This window comes from Giraffa tippelskirchi, chromosome 12 (genome assembly GCF_054371585.1).
Source record: "Giraffa tippelskirchi isolate mGirTip1 chromosome 12, T2T-mGirTip1v1.2.pri, whole genome shotgun sequence".
Taxonomy (NCBI): Eukaryota; Metazoa; Chordata; class Mammalia; order Artiodactyla; family Giraffidae; genus Giraffa; species Giraffa tippelskirchi.
This window is the reverse complement of record NC_137286.1, coordinates 14,872,095-14,890,078: the sequence shown is the minus strand read 5'-3', so window position 1 is coordinate 14,890,078 and position 17,984 is coordinate 14,872,095. Positions and strand designations below refer to the sequence as shown.

At 37.2% G+C, this 17,984-nt stretch overlaps 1 protein-coding gene across 12 annotated transcripts in view; it reads right to left on the bottom strand.

The window, feature by feature from the left end:
- The window catches only part of LOC145529023 (uncharacterized), a 1,122,255-nt gene that overhangs the window by 1,032,173 nt on the left and 72,098 nt on the right, over window positions 1-17,984 (bottom strand). For 5 of the 12 annotated variants that reach the window (XR_014070837.1, XR_014070847.1, XR_014070846.1 and 2 more), the window contains one exon: window positions 27-147. The exons of 6 other annotated variants lie outside the window; for them this stretch is intronic. Coding sequence is in view for 2 of the 6 variants with exons in the window: in XM_081548503.1 (XP_081404629.1) it covers window positions 27-66 (40 nt within the window). In the remaining 4 variants the exon portion in view is untranslated. Of the gene's footprint in view, window positions 1-26; window positions 148-10,735; window positions 10,875-12,063; window positions 12,150-14,941; window positions 14,983-17,984 lie in introns of those variants that run through there. One more of the 12 variants, XM_081548504.1, reaches the window with a different exon arrangement.

Genomic DNA, 17,984 nt, shown 5'->3' with positions numbered 1-17,984 from the left:
TAAGGATCTGTGAAGAGCTCTCCTACCCTGCTCAGAAGTTTGAATGTGGCCTGAGGTGGCCATCATCACCTCTTCACAGCTAAAGGAGCCAGAACAGGCATCCTGCCATTTCCTTCAGGTACTTCTTGTGTTTGTGGATTTACCGCTCTAGAAGATGAAAGAATAGATTTTAGCATGCTTGTGTTTATTTTCAAAACCTTATGTTACTTTGACTCATCTTTTCCCTCAATATTCATATCAATTAACACATATTCAATTAGATTTTAGAACTTTAATTAGTATTAAAACCACTTAAACCAATCTAATTTATAGGTCCACTGGTTTGTAGATTTCTAAATAAATCAATGATGACAATCACCTTTTTCACCTTTGTCTTAAATAATAATCATAGTATAATCTTGTATAGTACTTGTAATAGCAGATACTATTTCAAATGCTCTAAAACCATTAATTCTTTGATCCTTTAACCTACTCTAAGTAAGCACCATTATCACCTAACAGACAAGGAAACTAAGCAACTTGGAGCTAAGTATCTTGTCCCACATCACACAACTGGTAAGCAGCAGAATCAGGATTCAGACCTGACAGTGTTGGCTCCAGACCCTGGGCTTTAACAATGATGTCATGCTGTTTAACCTATGTTCTTGGTGCTATATGAAAATGACACTGTATAATAACTGCTTATAAGGCAAAACTGGGGATTAAAACTATAAGCTTGCATTTTAATGTTCAAATACATAAAAGGAAACAAAATAATAATGCAGATATCCTTTGTTACACAGAAATTACTCCTGTAGAATTTTGGAGAATACAGAATTAAAACCCAAGGAAAGTCATATGTGAAACAGAACACCATTCCATGTTCGATGCATGAGACAAATGCTCAGGACTGGGGCAATGGGATGACCCAGAGGGATGGGATGGGGAAGGAGGAGGGAGGGGTGTCCAGGAAGGGGAACACATGTAAACCCATGGCTGATTCATGTCAATGTATGGCAAAAACTACTACAATATTGTAAAGTAATTAGCCCCTGACTAAAATAAATAAATTTATTTAAAAAATAAAAAAATAAAACCCAAGGAAAGGCCTCAATGCCCAGAGTCAAATGAAAGTAAAATAGATTTGAATTTTGCTCTGTTTTGCTCAGTACTCATCTGTATGGAAAATATGCTAGTCCTCACTAGGTTATATGCCTTTTAAAAATGAGATTGTTTAGAAAATGAAATTTAACACTTGGAATATCAATGGCTACCAGGGTAAACTTGATACAAGTCAATAAGTATGTCAGCCATCATGTTTTAAATTCCAACCATGTGAAAAGATGTTCTAATAAAAATAATGATTCTTTTCTTTCTATACAAGTGGGAGTCATGTCTCTTCGTCAATGGGACATTGGCTTCAGTCATACTCCCAATAACAATAGCACTGACTCACACCCTCTATGGAACATTGGTATGTCAGTGTCATCAAAAGTCACAATGAGAGATGAGTCTATAACTATGAGGAAAAAGTCCCATGGTACAAAGCTGATCTGATCAAACAATGACTTTGTCCTGTCCTTTTATGACCAACTAAGCCTGCTGAGTTAAGCTAAAGATAGTACAATAGCTCTCTGTATTCATCCATTTTTATTCTGGCACAATACTATGCAAGATATCTGATCAAAGATCCCCAAATATCTTAAAACCTTCCAATTATGCTTTTGCACACCTAAAACCCAAACCTCCGCTTTCTCGTTGTCTCACTCTATATCCTAACTTTCCCTTCAACATCTTCCACGTCAGACAAGGGTACCCAACCTCCTGATGCGTCCAGCGCACATCACTGGCCCAACCCAGGCAGAGCTTTGAAGACCCACTCATCCTCGTTCCTTCCAAAGCCAATCAGAAGATCTCTTTTTATCATCAACACAGCTCTTCAGAATCTACCATTCTACTTACTATTAAATTTTGAAAATGAATGGCATGTGTATATCTTCTCCTAAATCATGATCACACTAAAATAATAGGAATTAAAAAAAAAAAAGATATAACAAACGCAAAGACAATGAGAGGTGGGAGTGAGGCAGAAGGTTGAAAACAGGGAAAGTGATGGAAATTCTGTATACAGAGAAGTTTGCTTTTCTCCAGGCCCACTCCCTTACTGCAAACTGCCATGTTTCTAACCCCACTCACCCATCACCCATCTCTCACACATATTCCACTCATGGGGGGAGACCAGGAGTGAATTCTCTGTAGAATAAACCTGAGAGGGCTCAGATTCTGGGATACCAGAGACAGAGAAGGGAAGTGAGGCAAAGTGCTAGAATCAAAAATGTGCATTCTGAATGCTAGGGCCACCTAATCTTTTGCATCGTGCTGTTCCCAGAATACTGGCAGCCAGGCTTATGGTCATTGATTAGAAACTGAATCTTTCTCTAATAAAAACTGACCACTTGAGAAAAAGGACTTAGAGATTCCGACATCTAAGAGCTAACCTCATCCCCAATCCCAACTAAAACTCTAGCTTTCTTCCTAATTGGCCTAAAATGATACCCACTAGTAAGCAACCCAAGTAAGATGGTAAATGTTGCGAGAGGGCATCAGAGGGCAGACACACTAAAATTAAAACTACAGAAAACTAGCTAATCTGATCACACGGACCACAGCCTTGGCTATCTCAATGAAACTAAGCCATGCCATGTGGGGCCACCCAAGACGGATGGGTCATGGTGGAGAGGTCTGACAGATTGTGGTCCACTGGAGAAGGGCATGGCAAACCACTTCAGTATTCTTGCCTTGAGAACCCCATGAACAGTATGAAAAGGCAAAAGGATAGGACACTGAAAGATGAACTCCCCAGGTCAGTAGGTGCCCAATATGCTAATGGAGATCAGTGGAGAAATAACTCCAGAAAGAATGATGGGATGGAGCCAAAGCAAAAACGATACCCAACTGTGGATGTGACTGGTGATAGATGCAAAGTCCGATGCTATAAAGAGCAATATTACATAGGAACCTGGAATGTTAGGTCCATGAATCAAGGCAAACTGGAAGTGGTCAAACAGGAGATGTCAAGAGTGAACGTTGACATTCTAGGAATCAGCGAACTAAGATGGACTGGAATGGGTGAATTTAACTCAGATGACCATTATATCTACTACTGTGGGCAAGAATCCCTTAGAAGAAATGGAGTAGCCATCATGGTCAACAAAAGAGTCCGAAATGCAGTACTTGGATGCAATCTCAAAAACGACAGAATGATCTCTGTTCGTTTCCAAGGCAAACCATTCAATATCACGGTAATCCAAGTCAATGCCCCGACCAGTAACGCCGAAGAAGCTGAAGTTGAACGGTTCTATGAAGACCTACAAGACCTTCTAGAACTAACACCCAAAAAAGATGTCCTTTTCATTATAGGGGACTGGAATGCAAAAGTAGGAAGTCAAGAAACACCTGGCGTAACAGGCAAGTTTGGCCTTGGAGTACAGAATGAAGCAGGGTAAAGGCTAATAGAGTTTTGCCACGAGAACGCACTGGTAATAGCAAACACCTTATTCCAACAACACAAGAGAAGACTCTACACGTGGACATCACCAGATGGTCAACACCGAAATCAGATTGATTATATTCTTTGCAGCCAAAGATGGAGAAGCTCTATACAGTCAGCAAAAACAAGACCAGGAGCAGACTGTGGCTCAGATCATGAACTGCTTATTGCCAAATTCAGAATTAAGTTGAAGAAAGTAGGGAAAACCACTAGACCATTCAGGTATGACCTAGATCAAATCCCTTATGAGTATACAGTGGAAGTGACAAATAGATTTAAGGGACTAGACCTCATAGACAGAGTGCCTGATGAACTATGGACAGAGGTTCGTGACATTGTACAGGAGACAGGGATCAAGAAAATCCCCATGGAAAAGAAATGCAAAAAAGCAAAATGGCTGTCTGAGGAGGCCTTACAGATAGCTGGGAAGAGAAGAGAAGCGAAAAGCAAAGGAGAAAAGGAAAGATATTCTCATCTGAATGCAGAGTTCCAAAGAATAGCAAGGAGAGATAAGAAAGTCTTCCTCAGCGATCAGTGCAAACAAATAGAGGAAAACAACAGATTGGGAAAGACTAGAGACCTCTTCAAGAAAATTAGAGATACCAAAGGAACATTTCATGCAAAGATAGGCTCGATAAAGGACAGAAATGGTATGGACCTAACAGAAGCAGAAGATATTAAGACGAGGTGGCAAGAATACACAGAAGACCTGTACAAAAAAGATCTTCATGACCCAGATAATCACGATGGTGTGATCACTCACCTAGAGCCAGACATCCTGGAATGTGAAGTCAAGTGGGCCTTAGAAAGCATCACTACGAAAAAAGCTAGTGGAGGTGATGGAATTCCAGTTGAGCTATTTCAAATCCTGAAAGATGATGCTATGAAAGTGCTGCACTCGATATGCCAGCAAATTTGGAAAACTCAGCAGTGGCCACAGGACTGGAAAAGGTCAGTTTTCATTCCAATCCCAAAGAAAGGCAATGCCAAAGAATGCTCAAACTACCGCACAATTGCACTCATCTCACATGCTAGTAAAGTAATGCTCAAAATTATCCAAGCCAGGCTTCAGCAATACGTGAACCGTGAACTTCCAGATGTTCAAGCTGGTTTTAGAAAAGGCAGAGGAACCAGAGATCAAATTGCCAATATCCACTGGATCATCGAAAAAGCAAGAGAGTTCCAAAAAAACATCTATTTCTGCTTTATTGACTATGCCAAAGCCTTTGACTGTGTGGATCACAATAAACTGTGGAAAATTCTGAAAGAGATGGGAATACCAGACCATCTGACCTGTCTCTTGAGAAACCTGTATGCAGGTCAGGAAGCAACAGTTAGAACTGGACATGAAACAACAGACTGGTTCCGAATAGGAAAAGGAGTACGTCAAGGCTGTATATTGTCACCCTGCTTATTTAACTTATATGCAGAGTACATCATGAGAAACGCTGGGCTGGAAGAAACACAAGCTGGAATCAAGATTGCCGGGAGAAATATCAATAATCTCAGATATGCAGATGATACCACACTTATGGCAGAAAGTGAAGAAGAACTAAAGAGCCTCTTGATGAAGGTGAAGGAGGAGAGTGAAAAAGTTGGCTTAAAGCTCAACGTTCAGAAAACTAAGATCGTGGCATCTGGTCCCATCATTCCATGGGAAATAGATGGGGAAACAGTGGAAACAGTGTCAGACTTTACTTTTTTGGGCTCCAGAATCACTGCTGATGGTGACTGCAGCCATGAAATTAAAAGACGATTACTACTTGGAAGGAAGGTTATGGCCAACCTAGATAGCATGTTTAAAAGCAGAGACATTACTTTGCCAACCAAAGTCCGTCTAGTCAAGGCTATGGTTTTTCCAGTGGTCATGTATGGATGTGAGAGTTGGACGGTGAAGAAAGCTGAGTGTCGCAGAATTGATGCTTTTGAACTGTGGCGTTGGAGAAGACTCTTGAGAGTCCCTTGGACTGCAAGGAGATCCAATCAGTCCATCCTAAAAGAGATCAATCCTGGGTGTTCATTGGAAGGTCTGATGTTGAAGCTGAAACTCCAATACTTTGGCCACCTCATGCGAAGGGTTGACTCATTGGAAAAGACCCTAATGCTGGGTAGGATTGGGGACAGGAGAAGGGGACGACAGAGGGCGAGATGGCCTGATGGCATCACCAACTCGATGGACGTGGGTTTGGTTAGACTCCGGGAGTTGGTGATGGACAGAGAGGCCTGGCGTGCTGCAATTCATGGGGTCGCAAAGAGTCGGACACGACTGAGCCACTGAACTGAACTGAGTAAGCAAGCCCTGGCTTGACATACAGAAAGCTTCCAGCCAGGCTTTCAATTCCCTGCTATAAATAAAAACAGACATGTGCAGATCTCCAGAAAGTTGAATCTCTAACATGAAAGGCATAGAAGAGAACAAACAGGTGGAAAACAGTAGCCTAGAAGAAACATACAATGACAAGTATAAAACAAATAAAGCTCTATAAGTAATATCTTAAAAGAGATAATAAAAGATAGCATTTTTTAATAATAAATGCTGGGGAGGGTGTAGAGAAAAAGGAAACTTCCTCCACTGTTGGTGGGAATATAAATTGGTACAGCCACTATGGAGGACAGTATATACAGAGATTCCTTAAATAACTAAAACTAGAGCTATCATCTGATCCACCAATCCTACTCCTGAGCCTATATCCAAAGAAAACTATAATTTGCAAAGATACATGCACCCCAATGTTCATTGCAGCACTATTTACAATAGTCAAGACATAGAAGCAACCTAAATTCCACTGACAGATGAATGGATAAAGATGAGACACATATATACAATGGGATATTACTCTGTCATAAAAAATAATGAAATAATGTGATATGCAGCAACATGGATGGACCTAGAGATTATTGTACTAAATGAAGTTAAGTCAGACAGAGAAAGACAAATATGAAATGTCACCTATTTCTTGTTTGAACTCTTCAACTTTTATTTATTTATTTTTAATTGGAGGATAATTACTTTACAATATTGTGTTGGTTTCTGCAATACATCAACATGAATTAGCTATATCACTTATATGTGGACTCTTAAAAAATGATACAAATGAATTTGTTTATAAAACAGAAACAGATTCACAGATTTAGGAAACAAACTTATGGTGAATGAAGGGTAAATGGTGAAGGAGGAATAAGTTAGGAGTTTAGGATTAACCTACACACACTACTTCATATAAAATAGACAACCAACGAGGGCCTACTATATAGCACAGGGAACTATACTCAATATTTTGTAATGACCTATAAAGTAAAATAACCTGAAAAAGAATATATATATATATATACACATATGTGGATATGTGTGTGTGTACAACAGAATCATTTTACTGTACATTTGAACTGACATGACATTATAAATCAACTATACTTCAATAAAAACTTATTTAATAAAATAAAAAAGAAAATAGAGCACTTTTAAGAGCAAAAACAATATGGCAATTTTTTTACAAAAGGTAAAATTATAGAAAAGAAAGAGCCTTTAGAAATGAAAAAATGACAGTAGAAATTGGAAGTTTTTTTAATGATTTAAAATATAAAGCTGAAGAACTCTCCTAGAAAGTTGAATAAAAAGATAAAGGGTTGACAAATAAGAAAAAAAGATAAAAGACTTACAGGATTCTTTCAAGATATTCATTATCTGACTGATAATATCTCCAGAAAGAAAGAAAGAACAGAAGAAAGGAACTAATAAAGTAAATAATTCAAGAAAATTCCCCAAACTGAAGGATATATTCCAGATTTTAAAAGGTGAACTAAGTACCCAATGTCATGAACAACACACATGCACTCTCTCTCTCTAAGACTGATAGTTGTGAAATGTGGAATATTGACGAGAAAGGTCATTTTTAAAATGGTACAAATGAATTTATTTACAAAACAAAATTAGAATCACAGATGTAGAAAACAAATTTATGGTTACCGGGGGGAAGGATAGAAGGAATAAATTAGGAGATTGGGATTGACAAATATACACTACTATGTATAAAATAGATAATTAATAAGGATCTACTGTATAGCATAGAAAACACTATTCAATATTCTGTAATGACCTATATAGAAAAAGAATCTATAAAACAGTGGATATATGTATAGCTGATTCACTTTGCTGTATAGTAGTAACTAACACAACACTATAAATCAGCTATACTCCAATAAGTAACTTTTAAAAGTATAGAAAATATTGGTATAAAAAGGTAAAAGAAAGTAAAGAAAACGAGTCCAGAGTGAAATATATATAGTGAAAATAATAATAACAAACAGATATAAAACAAGGCATAAGAAATAGAACGGCAAGCCTCAAGAGCAATACTGAAATGTAGAATATAAGAAAACAATGTCTTCAATATTCTGAGGGAAATACAATTTTAATCCACAGTGCTATAAATAAAACTTAAACATAGGAAGATGAGACAAAGATATTTTCATACATGCAAACGAGCATAGAAATTTATTTCTCAAACATCATTTCTCAAGCAGCTATTGAAGAATTGCTTTATATAAAACAGAAATAGGGATTCCCTTGGTGGTCCAGTGGCTAAGAGTTCGTGCTCCCAATGCAGGGGGCCTGGGTTAAATCTCTGGTCAGGGAACTAGATTCCACATGCCGCAGGTAAGACCTGGTGCAGCCAAATAAAATAAATTTTAAAAAACACAAATTAAAAAAAAACAACAAAGGAAAAGATGAGATCCTAAAACATAGTCCATCATCAGGATGGCAGCAAAAGAAAGTAATTTTGAATCCACAATTCAGAAATTCTAATTTGAAAAGAGAAAAATACAAAGTATAAAATGACTCATTTCAAAAAGTTTAAAAACAGGATTTTGACACACTGGGGAAATGAAATCAATTTACTTGCTTCTAACATTAAATTTCCTCCACTAAAATCACCTATTTCTTGTTTCAACTCTTTAACCTTTCTTCATTATTTATTTTTAATTGGAGGATAATTGTTTCACAATATTGTGTTTGTTTCTGCCATACATCAACATGAATCAGCCATAAGCATACATAGGCGTACATATGTCCCCTCCTTCTTAAAACTCTCTCCCACTTCCGACCCCATCCCACCCCTCTAGGTTGTCAAAGAGCACTGTCAACCTTTCTTGAAAGCAACACTATGGTGAATTATAGAGGATGAAAAATGTCTCTTCAAATATGAAAAAAAACCTTGGTATTTCTGAATCAGGAAATATTGAAAGCTTATTGCTTTTACAAATTATTTGAATTTTTAAAATTTATCTTCCACATATGTTTCTGGTCTCCAAAATTGGTATGTGAAACCAGGGATTAAAATTCATCTTTTATTGTAACGCCAAAAGTCGCCAACATAAGGTAAGTGTTCAGTGAATGACTATGTAATCTACGAGATACTGAGTTTATAGTAATTAAAGCATAATTAATTCATGTGAATTGCTACTTGAGTTGTTAAAACTCTTAATGGTGTTACAGAAGAAGCTATCAAAGAACTGCATAACAAAGACCCAAAAGGAGTAATCAAGTGGGGCTCCAGTATTTTATAGAACATATTAAAAGAAATCAGCCCTTCCCTGAATATCAAGAGACAGAGGCTCATTACTTAGAGACTCTACTTTGAGCAAATACTAAGCAAAGACTAGGAAATTTCTAATTAGGGTTCTAAAAAGAGAAGTTGACGGTCCAGGACAGATGGCATGGGAAATGTAGGATAACATCCCTGGGGTAAAAGAGAGAAGGAAAAAAGATAAGAAAGAATAGAGGAAGAGAGGATATTTGGGAAAGAGAAAAGAAAGGAGAATTGAAGAGAGAAAAGAAGGATAGGAAAGAAAAGAGAAGGGAAATCTTAAAGGAACAGAATATTCAGAACAATTCTCTTAGTGGCACTAAGTAAATGTTCTTATTAGTATTCTCACAGAAACTGTTGTCAGAATCCACTATTTCTAATGGTACTGATGAACTCGTCTACAAAGCAGGAATACAGACACAGACATAGAGAACAAACTGGTGGACCCAACAGGGGAGGGGAAGGCTGGGACTAACTGAGAGAGTAGGACTAAAACACATATATTACCACATGTAACACAGATAGCCAAGGGGACGTCGCTGTATAACCCGGGGAGCTCAACCCAGTACTCTCTGACAACCTAGAGGGGTGGGATGGGATGGGAGGTGGTGGGGCAAGATTCGAGAGGGAGAAGGCTTACGTATACTTATGGCTGATTCACACTGTTGTTGGCAGAAACCATGAGAGATCACCATGCTTTACAAAACATTGTAAAGCAATTATCCTTCAACTAAAAAAAGTTTTTTAAAGAATTCACTATTTCTTTCCTTTATTTAACAAACACACATTGTGACTCTGGCCTCAGGCACTGTGCTAGAAATTAAGGATTCAACGATGAACCCTATACTATGATAACTCTCCTTGTGAAGGTTTGTGTATAGATGTATGTATACCTCAGAGAAACGTGTATCTTCCTCCTGTTATTGTTTTTATAATTCTTAACATATCCTTTTGTGTTTTCATCAAAATCTAGAATAAAGAAACCATTCCAGGCCCTAACTGGGTTGGTCTTACTGACCATACTCAGACTTTGGGGGAAAGAGGATGCCAAGGGTATAAAGCCAACTAAGCACCACTGCACAGAATTGTGCTTTACTGAGTTTTTTATTTTCCTGTGTACACTGCTTATTACAGCTACTGGTTTGTTTTTATTGCTGCTGTTGATGCTAAAAGGGACATCTGGAAACCAGGAATTAAAAGTTTTCAGCTCCATATGAGCTCAGGGTTATAGCCCTAGACCTTAGGCAAGTAACTCTAATCAATTTTGCCAAGGTTCTCACCAATAGAATCTGTAAGATCAAGACTGGTGTGTCAAGGGTCTCTTGTACCAAGAAATATTTTAAAAGCTGCAGTCTTTTGGAATTCTGCTTTCCTCTGTAGCCCACTAAGCCTCAGGGATATACTGAAGCAGGATTTCAATAAAGACTAAGCTTACATTTTATGTATACAATTGGAACCAGCAGAGAAGACCTGAGATGCAGTCATAGACAAGTGTTCAGGCAAGTTACTTTATGCGTCTCTCCTACACACAGACTAGAAACTATAGCTCTAAAATTGATCCCACTGGGACCTGAGGCAAAACATTTTCCAAGATGAATACGCTCCGCTAATTGCTCACCTCTATCCATTTGTTCCCCATCCTTTCCTAGTTTTTCGCTTTTCTCTTTACCTTTGCCCCATGGTGATGTCTCATGAGAGTAAATGTTTCCTTTTTTCCATTACAGAATCGAAAGAAATACTCATGAGAAAGGGATTGTCTGAAATAAGAACGAAGAGGACAAAAGACACATTCAAGAAAAGAGTCCCTTAAAAATTACACATCTGGATATGTTTTATGCACCAACTTGTGTAACTGAATCCTTAAGAGACCAGGAAAAGAAAACACCCCAATTCTTTTACAGAAGACCAAAAAGGTCATTCATTCCTTTGCCTCTTCCTCTCCATTGCTTAAGCCACTCTAATAATGAAATGAATTCCCTTCTCTTCTTTTTATTTTCATTGTGTGTGTCAGAGCCTTGGATGGACATTTTGTTATTCTGCAGTCCTTGTGGACAAAGATATCTGAGATGTGAGGGGCATGTTAAGAAACCATTTATAGCTTATACAACAGAGCCTTAAACAGCCCAGGGTCAGCACAGCAGTGTCTATTTCACCTAAAGCAGATTTTAAGCCAAAGGGAAAAAAGAAACAGTGTTTTGAGTTTTATTTACAACTACTGATAATTCAAAGAAAAACAAAAATAGCAGAGACTAAATGCACTATAATTAACCTAGACTCAGAAAAAGGGATTTTTGAATGTGCAAAATAAAAATTTAAAAATTACAATGCTTCAAAATTGTTATTTGACAATGTTTCTGTATCCTGGCTTCAATTTAGAAAAATCTCTGGAGCCAGAATTCCACTATTCTAAAACAGTATAAACATCTCTATCCTGCAAAACTTGGTTTCTAAACATCTTAATGATGATGATTACAAGAATTTATTTTCAAAGCCTTTTTTTGTTACCAAAAGACATCAGAATGAGAAAATAAATTTGGTTGCCAATGATTTGAATTCGAATAGTGTAATTTGCCTACACAAGTTTGCTATTTGCAGCTTTTAAGAGACTGAAACAGCAGTTTAAGGGCTCACAGACATTCTCTTACTTTCCATTAATCCTTACCTTTAAAGATTCTGGTTACTAGCTACATTTGGGCAAACTACCAACCCAAGAGATATCCAACTGTGAAAGTTTCCAGGAGTCTCTCAGAGTCACATTCAGAAATAGATAGCTGAATAAGGAGTGTGCAGTGTATGGGATTTGGGCTAGAAATAATGCCTAATGGGTTAACCTCTCTGAAAAGGGAATCGAAGCTGCATTTACAAGTGATAGAGATGGTTCTGTCAGTCAGTCATCTCCTACCAATCTATCTAACCCACTCTGATCTTTCCTCTTTTCCTACTTACCAAATCACCTCTCCTCCCCTGCTCAGAATCTTTCTTCTTCCATCTGCTGACTTCTCTTCAAAGGTCAGGACAAGGTGGAATACATACTACATGTGAAAGATTATCAGTTTTTAAATTGACTTCTTTAACTTCTCCCCTCCCTCCATTTTAAAGGAAATTCTCACTTGCTGCTCCTCAAGAGAAATATAGTAATTTTGCTGAATTAACACAAAAAGAACTTCCTGGGAGGGCTTGTGATCACAGTGGGCATTAAGCTTGGTGATGCAATCGCCCTGTGTTGTGGCCCTTGGTCAAGTCTAGTGAGCGCTATGACTCCAAGCTCCGCCCCTGCAAACAAGGGATCTAACAATAGTCACTAGCACTGGGGAGCAACAGGGTGACCTGCAGACTCAAGTCAGCCTGCTAGGCTTGTACCCCAGCTCTAGAAATGAGCAAGTACCTATCCTGAAAATAGGATTGCTAATGATAATTACAGTACCAATACAGTTCTTATGATGTTTAAGTAAATAAAAACTATTAAAGTGCCAATGTGCTTAGAATATAGTAACTGGATCATGCTGCTGCTAAGTCGCTTCAGTCGTGTCCAACTCTGTGCGACCCCATAGACGGCAGCCCACCAGGCTCCACCGTCCCTGGGATTCTCGAGGCAAGAATATGGAGTGGGTTGCCATTTCCTTCTCCAGTGCATGAAAGGGAAAAGTGAAAGTGAAGTCGCTCAGTCGTGTCCGACTCTTATAGGCTACATTAAATAGCTTGTCAAAATAAGCTTTTAGGCTTGTTAAAATTAACGAATTTTAAAACATAGACTGTAATCTATGTACCAATCTCCTTTGTGATTAAAATATAATGTCACCTTTGTTAGCTTACTTTTAAATTTTTTTCATGCTTGGCATTAAAACTTCTCAGCCCCCATTCTTCTACTTTATACAACATAAAATAAAACTCTAAACTGTATTTTTTTTTTAGTTAAGCATCTTGTTTCTTTCTTTTTTTTTTTGCCTCCTCTAAACACTACAGTACCTGGCAAAAGAGCTTAAACTTGAGTGGATTATTGCAAAAATCGACTTTTTCTTAATAACATACTCTCTCATTCTAAATGACATAGGAAAACCTATATAGTCTAAGTTATTTCCCTATGGTTTTTTTCATTTGCAGGCTGTGCTTTCAAGCATGAACACAACTAAGTAGAAAAAAAGAAAAAAAAAAAGTGGCTTCAGTTACTAAACCCTATAAGCTAGTACAAAAAGATGCAGCTAAAGGTGTTCTTTTCCATCAAAATAGCTATCTTAAATGCATTTCATTGTGGTACTTCCAAGTTTGGATGGTATTTTAATGGAAGTAAATGGAAGCTAAAACCAGTTTGAGCAGTACTGTATTATAGGCTGCAGCCATGACTCAGAGTAATTTGATCTAAACAGGTTCAATGCATTACATCATGAATTTCAGATTTTTCTCTGCAGTAAAACCATTTGGAATACTGATTTCCAGCCAACACTGACTTCGCCTGTTATAATTCCTAAATTAGAGTAGTATGGACCAAAACATGCTAATGTCCAAAATCTCATACACATTCAGAAAAAAGTTGGTCAAGTGACCTTGACAGTAAGGAGGCAAAGAGTAAGAACTCAAGGGGAAAAACTGTATAATATTTCTAGAGATATATAAACATATATAGAGAGAGGTTCCTGAAAACAAGGGATTTAATGTTTTCAATTCAATATGCACTTAGAGTCAGAGTTCCAAATCTCAGGATCGTAACTAACCAATTTAACCACAATTTTCACCAATTTTCTCAACCTTTGTAAGGTTGAGACCAGAAGGTTAAGGTATGCCACAACAAAATTACCATCTAGTAAGTCATGGTTCTGTCCATCCACTGCTCAGACTCAAGCTGTGATTCATGAAGGGTGTTCATCTAAAGAGCTGACATTTGGTATGAATGAAATTTGGTATAGATAAAATTCAGTGTGATAAAGACACATATCATTCCAATTTAAAAGAATAATTTGATGATAAAGCCTTCAGTTTAAAAACTTGAAAGCTATTTTAAAAGCAAATGACTATGTTTGTGAAGAAATTGCTAAGTAAAATCCCCAAAAGAAAATCTGAGACCATGTTGGAATTGTTTAATTGAGCATTCACTGTCTAGTTAGAATTAACGTGATTTCAATAATGTTCAACATTCATAAGATAAACCAGAATCCTTGTACTGTGCAACCTCACATTAAAAAAAGAAAAAAAAAGCAAGAACAAATCCAAAGGATCAATCAAGATGGTAAAGAAGCAGAATTAAAAGCAGTAAATATTCTAGAATATGCCATACACCACTTTGTGTTCATATTAACAAAAAAACAGACTAAATAGGAACTAAATGGGACAGATTATTTTTGGCTACAAAGGACAGTGCCTATTTTGCATGTTAACCTACACAAAGCTTGACGGTCCTTTTTAGAAATACTAAATTGGAACTTTTCCAAGAAACAATCAAAACCTCAAGTGATAATCCTCAAGTTGCATAAGACAGTACCGAAGATTTTTCTCTAATCATCTGACCTTTCCTTTGGACATACATAAAATTGAGTAACCCTTTTGAGCTATCTCATGCCTCTTGTCGACACACATACCATGAATTATTAACAACACTGAACATATTAGAAAACATATGGCAATAATCATCTTTTCTAAATAACAAACCTAAGTTTGAACACAGCTTTTTTAATTGTGTGAAGTTTTTAAAAATATAAATAGCTTGTGAGACTTTTTTTTTAATTCATAAGTAACACACAGTACTTACATGTAATTTTAAAAGGAAAAATAAAAGTACAAAGAAAACGAAAGTCACCTATTATCTTAACACCTAAAAAAAGTAACTACTAACATTTTGGTGTATACTTCAATCTTCTTTCCAAGTCTGTATATATAAAATGTTTTTGTGTGCATGCTTTTAATCTCTCTGTCACATTCAACTCTTTGTGACCTCATAGACTATAACCTACCAGGCTCCTCTGACCATGTAATTTCCCAGGCAAGAAAACAGGAATACTGGAGTGGGTTGCCATTTCCTTCTCCAGGGGATCTTACCACCCTAGGAATTGAACCCGTGTCTCCTGCACCATAGGTGGATTCTTCACCATCTGAGCTACAGGGAAGCCCCTTATATAATGTTTTCAGTTTGTATAAAATTGGGATTCTCCTAGAATATAGTTTCACAAATCTAATAATACACTACAAACATTTTTTTCACATCATGAAATATTCTTCTACTAATTATTTTAGTGAAAATGGTATTTAACCAAACTCTATCCAAGATTACAAATTGTTTAATTCTTTATTGCTATAAATAATGCTTTGATAAATATTCTAGTAGATTAATCAAAAACTGTTCTCTTGGGAAACATTCCTAGAAGGGAAATGTTATATTAAATTATACATATGTTTTAATGTTTTGAAATATATTGCCCAATATCTAAAAAGTTCTTTTTTCAAGTGCTCCATGTTTTACTTAGTTGACTGTGCTCCTTGCTAGATTAGTAAAAATGATAGTCACTTAGAATCTTTCCATGATTCATTCAAAAGGCTTTCACAGTGCTGGCCTCCAGTATTTCAAATAGGTATCAATTAGAGTTCATATGGTAGCTCAGTGGTAAAGAATCCGCCTGCCAATGCAGGAGACCCAGGTTCGATCCCTGAGTAGGGAAGATCCCCCAGAGAAGGAAATGGCAACCCACTCCAGTATTCTTGCCTGGAGAATCCCATGGACAGAAAAGCCTGGTCGACAACAGTCCATGGGGTCACAAAGAGTCGGACATGACGGAAGCGAATTAACACTGGAGTTCGTATGTCATTGCTCAGCCCAGAGAGGACACCAAGAGCAAATATCAGGTTACACTTACCTTAAGGGATCATTTAATAAACATTATCCCTTTGCAACTGGGTGAGTATTCTAAAAATATTCAGAAATGAGGATTTCTTATTCTAGGGGATTCTATACTATTGTATACTATAAGACACAATTCAGGGGATTGTATTCTATAAGCCACAATTCATACTTACAGTAATTTTTAAATGAATTTCTTTCAAAATAACTATTTTGCACGTTGTTTTCAACAAAGATTTTCCCTAATTGTGATTAGTTTAAACGTGAATCCACATGGCTTGGGGCTTTGCAAGTGACGCAGTGGGTAAAGAATCCACTGGTCAATGCAAGAGATGCACAAGTTGCAGGTTCGATCCCTGGGTGGGGAAGAGCCCCTGGAGTAGGAAACGGCAACCCACTCCAGTATTCTTGCCTGGAAAATCCCATGGACAGAGGAGCCTGGCGGGCTACAGTCCATGGGGTCACAGAGAGTCGGACACGACTGAGCAGCTGAGCACACACAGATACCACATGGTCTAGTAGTTAAGGGTAAAGTTAAGTTCAGCGGTTGGTTGCCCTGTGTTTGAATTCTTTCCAAGCTACTTCCTGGTTCTTGTGGAACTGAGCAAATTAACCACTTTATACCTCGATTTCTTCACATGTGAAATTTGAGTACAACAAGAGTGAAATTTCTCCTGCATTGTTATATTAACAGCATTAAATAAGAGAATCTCTGTAAGATGCTTAACACTATGCCTAGCACATAATAAACATTCAATATCTGTTGGTAGTTGTTATTATTAAGCAAAAATTGCCTCTGACACTTTGAAATTTGTTGCCCTTCATCTGCCTAAAAAGTACATTCTGTGCAGCTTGTGCGAATATAAGGTCTTTTTCGTCTCTGTAATACTAAACGAACTTCGGTGACCCTCAGAAGCCAGCAAAGGTGCAGGGTTTTGATCAAGCAGTTAGATAAAATCCTTTCTGGCGCCTCTGGCAACACAGCCAGTGCTTAAACTGAAACAACACTGACATCTAGTGGTCATACATGTGAATTACATGTGTTAAGCGAACTGGCAAATTTAAAAACCCAAATTTTCCCACGATCTCAGGGGAAATAAATTACATAAATCCTTACATAGATTTGTGCCTATGCTCTTTGGTTATATCTCATCCTTTGGTTACATAAAAAGTATTTTGAATAACTGAAGTCCACATTATAATATCAATCTTTACTCATTTTAATCAATTTATCTTAAAATTACAAAAAAGAGATATATTTAGAGAAATATTAATATATGTTCACTTTACACTCAAAGCATATATAAAAGCCCAACAAAGTAGTGCAAATTAAACCAACATAACACAACAGTCATAAAATACATTAACAGCCTTGAATATTATATATTAATTTATGAATCCATTTTATATGATTTTATAATGGACATTAAAGAATTGAAACCATTGTGTTAAATAAAATATAGCCAATCAAGGGGTTTTTTTTTCATTACATTTTTCTATAACAAGAAGGAGTTGGAAAATTAGTGTTTCAGGAAAGGGTTTACACATCAATCATGAAGCAAGCTTTAAGAGAATTTCTTACAAGTTAGAAGATTAGCCACAGGAAATCCATCACTATAGGACTATATTTACTGAAGCTGTGCTGGAACTGTTTTGCCTTGTGTTTTAGTCTCTTGGTTACTTTCCTGCAAGGAAGCCTTAAGATTTATTCAGCAGCAAGACCTCAGCAATGCTAATTAGAAATGCTAATAGGAAGGACTGATGCTTGAAACTCCCATACTTTGGCCACCTGATGTGAAGAGCTGACTCACTGGTAAAGACTCTGATGATGGGAAAGATTGAGGGCAGGAAGAGAAGGGGGCGACCGAGGGTGAGATGGTTGGATGGCATCATTAACTCAATGGACACGAGTTTGAGCAAACTCCAGGAGATAATGAAGATCAAGGAAGCCTGGCATGCTGCAGTCCATGGGGTCGCAAAGAGTCAGACACAATATAGTGATTGAACAACAACAAATAGGCGCAACTAAATCATGAGAACAAAA